The sequence below is a fragment of the Mus musculus genome, chromosome 10 (genome assembly GCF_000001635.26).
Source record: "Mus musculus strain C57BL/6J chromosome 10, GRCm38.p6 C57BL/6J".
Lineage (NCBI taxonomy): Eukaryota > Metazoa > Chordata > Mammalia > Rodentia > Muridae > Mus > Mus musculus.
Window position 1 is genome coordinate 129871933 of NC_000076.6, and position 8534 is coordinate 129880466.

The 8534-nt window shown below is 33.1% G+C and overlaps 1 protein-coding gene across 1 annotated transcript; it reads right to left on the reverse strand.

Moving 5' to 3' along the window:
• Window positions 1-1890: 1890 nt before the first annotated feature.
• Window positions 1891-2823, reverse strand: Olfr814 (olfactory receptor 814). Its single transcript, NM_207159.1, has one exon. The coding sequence runs from the start codon at window positions 2821-2823 to the stop codon at window positions 1891-1893; it is 933 nt and encodes a 310-aa protein (NP_997042.1).
• Between the last annotated feature and the right edge of the window lie 5711 nt (window positions 2824-8534).

Below are 8534 nucleotides of genomic sequence, written 5' to 3' on the forward strand. Positions count from 1 at the left end.
AAATATTGATGGGGAATGTAAATGTTATAAAGGTAAAATACTTGGATAAGAATATAATAGCTACAAAATATCAGCCATCTTCACCAAAAAAAAGTCTAGAAAATAGTAGGAAGTCAGTTGGGGAAAAAAATGAGTTCTTGCTCAACTAGTGATTTCCTACGATCACTCTTAGCTACTGGGAAATTGTTGATTTTTTTCCTTACTGTCCATGTTTTCAATTCTATTAACATTTTCCTTATGTTGAAAGTTTCCAATAACAATGATATGCCTGAATCTACAAAACTGTTCTCAGAATTAGCAAGTAAGTAAGGAAGTTTTTTGGCCAAAGGATCCACCTGCAGGAGCAGGCTTAATTATAACAGCAATTAAAACTCAGAAGCCTAAATAAATAAAGACATAAATCCCAAAGTTGAGTAAGCTTCTGCAAGACCGCTCACCACAAGTACACCAATTTGTAGATATTCACACATCTGTTTCCCTTCACAAGTGATATGAAAGCCACATTAAGAGTAAGTGTCTTGGTTTACAACATAAGATGCACTGAAAATGGCATGGAACAAACTTGCTACGTCTATTCTCTTCGAAGTCTAAGAGAAATGTCTTCTATGGAAGAGAAGGGATTAAGTCTGGGACTTATATTTGACAGACAATAGTAGGCCTGTCATGATTAAATTCAACACCTTGGTGAGTATAGTTATGCCTCCACAGTTCAATCCATAGACTTAATCACCAGAACTGAATCCCGCAAAGTCTTTTCCACAGCAATGGACAAGAGAGAGAAAAGCAAGACACCACCTAGAGCACAGAATGAAAGCTCCCAAGGGCTGTGCTTTGGATTCAGAACCAGGCCTACCTAAGGAGATGCTCCTCCAAAGAGAAACCAAAGCCTTTCATACTTAGATCAGAATTTTTGTTGGGTGCTCTAACTGGTGAACCCTGAAGCTCATGGGAACATATGTATTTTGGCTTGGACCATCATCAGTGCTTTCACTTAATGAACCTAGACCACTATTCCTTTCATAGAGATTGTCCAGGTTGTTTTGGCTATTAAAATTTGGTATGATCCAACTTAGCATTAGCCTAGGCAGCCTGGAGAATCTGTAGTCTCTCCTCTAGTCTTAGACAACACAGCTATTTTCATGTCAGTGAGGAAAACTGTCTCTAAGAGCTACCCCATATAATACTGAGACAAAGTGAGGCAAGACCCTATAGTAGAATTAAACATTACCAGCTGTGCTTTGAGCCTGCATACACCCTGAAACTATAGGCCTTTGTGATTGTGAGATTCATGAGATTCACTTGCAATCCAGGTTAGCAGTTGGGGACCAAAGGACTGCTATCAGCATTAGTACCAAACTCCCATATGTAGTCAACTTTCTATGTACTAAATAATATTTTATTATCTATATAATTTAAACTTTATCTAATGCAAATAGTAAACTATTATGTAAATGAATTATGTGTTTCAATTAACAGGAAACAGTGCTTTCATAACTTGTTCCAAATATCACTTTATAAATTAACCCATGAAATTATTTTTATGGAATAAGATTTCCTGGAGTACTTTTAGCCTGTTTAATACCAAGTTATAATTATCGAAGGCTTTTAAAGAATATAACTGTATCTTTCTTTAAATAACTGTTCCTTAATTATTTATGTCTATTGTATTTGTGTCTATATGCTTATAGTCAAAACAACTTTGAAGTATATATTTCAATAATAGAAAGATATTTTGATCTTATATAAAAGAAAATTAAAATAAAAATGCACATGATAGATTAGTTTCTAATACTGGCCAAGTTAAAATTACACAAGTAACTAATTGTAGATATTCATTATTAAAATTTCTTTTCTGCTTTAGGTAAGTCATGTAAATAAGTTTTATTACCTTTATGAAGCAGAAAATATTTTTCTAAGTATTGCTCCACAGGCTTGTTTAACTTGCTTATTCCTCAGTGTATAAATAAATGGGTTCAACAAAGGGGCAACTGAAGTGTTGAGCACAGCTATTCCTTTGCTCAAAGTCACTCTTTCATTTGCTGAAGGCTTTATGTAGATGAATATGCAACTCCCATAAGTAAGGGAAACAACAATCATGTGAGAAGAACAAGTGGAAAAGGCCTTTTTCTTTTGCTGAGCAGAAGGGAATTTTATAATTGTCTTGACAATGTGAGCATAAGAAAGGATGACTATTATTAATGTGACAATGAGTGTCATGAGAGCTAAGATGAAAGCCATCACTTCTAGTAAACTTGTGTCTGAGCAAGAGAGTTGTAGGAGAGGAGAAACATCACAAAGGAAATGGTCAATGACATTTGAAGCACAGAAATCCAAATCAAGGCCAATAATCAGTGGTGGGAAAATAACCAGGAATCCAGTTACCCAAGAACCCAGGACAAGCTGATGACAAACTTTACTGTTCATGATAGATGCATAGTGCAAGGGTTTGCAGATGGCAATATAGCGGTCATAGGACATGGTAGCCAAGAAGAAAAACTCTGTGGCCCCCAAAAATATATAAAAGAATAATTGACAAAAACAGCCATTATAGGAAATTGTCTTCTCCTGTGTTACAATAGTGATTAAAAATCTGGGAATGCAGGTTGTTGTAAATAAAATTTCTAAGAAAGAGAAATTACGGAGGAAAAAATACATTGGTGTCTTGAGAATGGGATCTAGCAGAGTGAGGGCAATGATAGATAAATTCCCTAGCATACTCAGCAAGTAATTTAGTAAAAGGGACACAAAAATCAGAGTCTGTAACTGAGGATTGTCTGTCAGTCCAAGAAGGATAAACTCTATCTGTCTTGTATGGTTCTTCATTTCTCTTTGTGATATCATTCAAGTTCTAAAAATTAAAAAGATGTATATAAATTAAAATCCACATGAGTATATGTACGACCAGTAAACAATAAATTACAGGATCCATATTCCTTAGCACAGCCCTTTCAAATATAATATGCATGGATACTAGAGATATGGTGGTTACTATATAACAATAATTTTCCAAATAATGTAATAGAGAATTCAACTCATCATTGGAAACTGATCTGAGCAAATAGTAAGAGCTTAGGGTTTTTACTCTTTCTATTTAAATTTTGACTTAATTGTAACTAAGTATAAATCTAATAAAATGTTAAATATCTTTGCATTGGGAATAAAAAGAATCCATTAAATATTATGTTACTATTTTTAATCTAAGGGTAATTATGTCTGTATAATATATTGAAATCAATAGTTTAATCAGTAGCCTTTAATTTTCATGCTGAAGTATATGTCTTGTTACCTCTTATAGATATTCTTTGAAGTACAGACAATATTATAGAGGAATATAATCCAGAAATTAAAGCTTAGATGCAAAATAAATACTAGATAAATATAAAACAATTGAGAGAGATTATTAAATATTTACAAAAATAAAACTTGAATGTACATATTAGATATAGGTTATATATTATAACCTTTAGTAAAATATAAAATACAATCACACTATTTAAAGCTAAATAATTCTTTAAATACTTTTAAAAACAATTTTATTTAGGTATTATAGTGTAAAAACATCAATAAATATGCAATTAATGAAAAGTGCTCAATAGTATTTTAGGAGCAGATTTCCAAAGGACTTTTTATAAACTGTATGATTTGTAAATGTTTAAAACTTTCATGTATTTAAGACATCCACAAATCTGATATCCTACAAAACTGATAACTGACACTTAAAAGTAAAACATCCTCACAGTAGATTTAATCTATAATTTTATTAAATAATTAGTATAAGTCTTGTCAACATTATATATATTATATCAAAGGAAAAGATCAAATCCTCTGTTGTTAGCTCACATTATTTTCATACTAGAAAGACAAACTGTGGGTTTACTGACTGATATATCTAGTCATGGTTTCAGCAAGATTGTGTCTCATTTTAATATCTTGATTAAAGTTTCATTATTACTTTATAAAATTACTAAATCATTTTCAAGTAAACTTAAGGTAACCAAAATTTGGGAAATTCAAGATATTCTACATTGACTTTTCATATCTTAGCAGTAACCAACAGTTCTGTAATTGGACTTAAAGCCTACTCAACAGGAAGGAAGTCTATTCAATGCCTGGTACTAGAAACCTAGTCAATTACCCAGGAACGGTGAGGTCATGGATCTTACAGGAGAATCTACTACAGCCACTTTACTAGACTTGCCTGATTACTAACTGCATTAAATGTTATCCTTATTCCCACAGGTAAGTGTAGATTTCGCTCATCATCACAGAAAATATTTGCAGTGGATTGAGGCCACCACAGAAAACCACACTGGTCACAATTGAATACAACTGTACTTGCAGTGTCCAGCCCCCGATAGATACATAGACAAGACAACCCTTACAGGTAAGGCTCTAGGGATTTACAAGAATAGAGACAAAAACTTTTTAAGATCCAGAGACCAGGAAGCTTACTTGTGTCTTGTAGAAATTACAGGGAAGCTACATCAAAAATAGTGTTTTGAAGAAAGATTTAATTCATTACCTCATTCTTTGTTCTTGTCTTCATTTGACACTTTTCTTTTTACTAATATATCCATCTTCTTTCTCAGCAAAACAATTTAGCATTTCTGTAATCAAATGTGGGTATCCTGTTATTTTCAAACATAGGAAAAAGATATTTTTCAACAACTGAATTTGGCAATTAGAAATTATCAATAAGTTATGCTTGCTCAAAATACATTGATCACAATCAACATTTCCAAAGAACTTTTTTTTCTGTTTTAATCATATACTAAAACATGTATATTTGATGCTCTTGTAAACAGTGACTTCTAACTTTTCATTTTTGAATGACTTTTAACATGACTAGGTTTTCACTAACTAGCCATCAGGGGGACTATAATTTTCTCCACAGTTTCCCAGTGTGGTTTCAGGTTCAAAACCTAGAAATTCAAATATAAGTACCTGAAGACTTCATAACTTCTATTTTATGAATACAACATTGGTGAGAAATTACAACTGTTTTATACAATGAAAAAAATCAAAGTTTCATGATTTGGTTATTTATATTTTGAGTAAGTTTCATTGTATATATAATTATTTTTAATTTTTTAAATAGTATGCTGTATTCTTTGTAAATTTCATGCATTTATGAAATATATATTGATCACATTCATTCACCACTGCTTCCTTCTATGTCACCTTATTGTGCCTCAACTTCTCTCTTCTAAGATTAGTGTTGTCTTTTCTTTTAGTTTTTGTTATGAGTACATTATTCTCAAATGTTTTAAAGAAAATTAATGTTATTATTTTACTTACAATTAATTGGATGTGTTAGCATCACCTTTTCTTGAGTATATGGACAATTATAATAAGCAATTATACTCATTGAAACAATATTTAATCTTGTGAACATGAAAATTAAAATAAAAGAAATTTCAGATTAAATAAAAGCAAGCAATTCAGATGTGAATTTTTTTTTAAAAAGTGAAATTTATTTTCAATCACATCTCTGAGCATCTTAGCCCCTGCCATTGATAACAAGAAATTCATTTAACCATTTTTAAAATACCAGAGAAATCATGAGATAAGACATATATGCACAACTAATTTAATTTCAGACTTTTATAAAAACTATTAAAGCTAAAATCATCTCTTGGAAATTAGCTAATACCAGTTCTCTGGTATTTAAAGAGTAAAATAGTCTCTATATAAGAAATTCAAGGAGCCAGGATCCCTAAGAAAAAGAAAGAATAATTTTAAACCATGAAAAGCGATTTTTTTTTTTTTAAGAATCTTTCAGCTTTATTGGAGTTAGTTACAGGACAATAGGAAAGGACTTGTTGAGCAGATCACAAGAAACTCAGAGTCACTTGTTATCCTATAATGTGAAACAAGTATTTGAGAAGAATTATGATTACTGGATACTCGAAGCACACTTCACATCTGTAAGCATATTTATAGAATAAAGAATATGCTGTCTGGGTGGCTCAGTTTGACAGATACTCTTTTAAGTATATTTTTTTCTTAATTGGTTCATTTTAATTAAATATACAGAATGTTACCAGTTTTATTAGATATTTTGAGGATTGTATTAAAGACCTTAGATAGTTTCCTTTTTTTTTTCTTTTCTTTTCTTTCTTTTTTTAATTAGGTATTTTCCTCGTTTACATTTTCAATGCTATCCCAAAGGTCCCCCATACCCACCCACCCCAATCCCCTACCCACCCACTGACCCTTTTTGGCCCTGGTGTTCCCCTGTACTGGGGCATATAAAGTTTGCAAGTCCAATGGGCCTCTCTTTGCAGTGATGACCGACTAGGCCATCTTTTGATACATATGCAGCTAAAGACAAGAGCTCCCGGGTACTGGTTAGTTCATATTGTTGTTCCACCTATAGGGTTGCAGTTCCCTTTAGCTCCTTGGGTAATTTCTCTAGCTCCTCCATAAGGGGCCGTGTGACCCATCCAATAGCTGACTGTGATCATCCACTTCTGTGTTTGCTAGGCCCCGGCATAGTCTCACAAGAGAGAGCTATATCTGGGTCCTTTCAGCAAAATCTTGCTAGTGTATGCAATGGTGTCAGCATTTGGAAGCTGATTATGGGATGGATCCCTGATTTGGCAATCACTAGATGGTCCATCCTTTCGTCACAGCTCCAAATTTTGTCTCTGTAACTCCTTCTATGGGTTTCCTTTTGAAATGGATTATTTCTTTCTCGATGAAAGTGTTACACAATAATATCTTCTGACTTCCCAACTTGTCTTCATCTTGTAACATTTGAGGGTGAACAAATAAAAAGGTGTCATGAAAAGCTTTCTACAGGGCTGGTGAGATGGCTCAGTGGGTAAGAACACTGACTGCTCTTCCAAAGGTCCTGAGTTCAAATCCCAGCAACCACATGGTGGCTCAAAAAAAGAGATCTGACACCCTCTTCTGGAGTGTCTGAAGACAGCTACAGTGTACATTATTTATATAATAAATAAATAAATAAATCTTAAAAAAAAATGAAAGCTTTCTACAGCAGGGCGTGGTGGCACATGTCTTTAATCCTAGCACTCAGGAGAGAGAGGCAGGCAGATTTCTGAGTTCAAGGCCAGCCTGGTCTACAGGATGGCCATGGATATACAGAGAATACCTGTCTCTAAAAACCAACCAAGAAAAAAGAAAGAAAGAAAGAAAGAAAGAAAGAAAGAAAGAAAGAAAGAAAGAAAGAAATGCTTGCTACATTTTCATATTGTCAGAATTGACATTATTTAAGATTTGAACATTGCATGAAAATTTTCACAAGATTTTCATAATCATACTAATTCTCTAGTGTGGAGCCTTGAGTATTGCCAAGAATATGCCATGAATAAAACATATGCCACCTTTTTCTCAACAGAAATAGTTTCCCTTAAAAAGTTCTTAGATGATTTCTCTGACCAAAAATGAATTCAAAAATATTTCTTCATACAATACATGCGTTAAGTTTCTAGCTTATAAGTATTCACTGTTACATTCTAGGAAATAGGTAAAAAATAAAGAATTCATACCTTCGATATATTTGAAAAGTTCCTCTTCTGTAACTATTCTCTAATGAATTTTAAGATGATGTATCTTGGTAAAGGATTGTCTATTCACTTCATTTATAAAGATTCTCTACTGTATGAAATAACTGATGGTTTCTCAGACTGACATTGTGAGTATTGTATTTGTCACATACAATCTATTTGTAAGGTTTCTCTCCTGTATGAATTCTCTGATGCCTTCTCAGTGAAAAGCGATTTTAAAACACCAATAGGCTTTTTATATTTATCACTGAATTAAAATAAGTTATTAACTGGAGGCTGTGATGTACTGGGGAGCAACGTTATGAAGATGGCAAGTTCAATTCAGATTATTTACACAGTTAGACCTTGTCTCAAAAGTAAATGCTCTACTTAAGAAGCTGAGGCAGGAGGATTGTCACAACTATCAGTTAAACCTAGATTATATAATGGCTATCAGACTATCAAGGACCCTGATATCATCTCCAAAATGTTTTTTTTTTTTAACTAGTATAATGATATAAAGTACTACATTAAAAATAATCACTTTGGGGAATAGGGGGTGGCCCAGTGGGGACTAGGTAAGTGGCCTTGTTATGTAAGCATCAGAACATGAGTTTGGATTCTCAAAATCCTCATCACAACTAGATACAGTGTGTCTGTAACCTAGGGATGCTGATCCTGGCATCTCACTCACTGATGCACCAGCCAAGCAAAAGCAAAGAGCTTCAGGTTCAATAAGAAATCGTGTCTCAAAATTTAGGTCAAGTCACCAAGGAAAGACGTCCTGATGGCTTCTATACATGCCTGTATGGGTGGATGTAGCCATACACACGCATCATTGCCCTCCATACATACTGAAATCAATAAAAAAATAATTTCAAGACTGTTGTAGAAACACTGTAGCAAGTGTGAAATAATATTGTATTCTAAAACAATTATTATTTTGGAGATAATTACAAATTAATTCCTTTTGAGGAATAATTATTTTGAGGATCTATGTTTGTATTCCCAGTGTGTGAGTCA

What these genes read in the sequence shown, in the direction of transcription:
- Olfr814 (NM_207159.1), bottom strand. Translation starts at nt 2,823, where the DNA reads ATGAAGAACCATACAAGACAGATAGAGTTTATCCTTCTTGGACTGACA.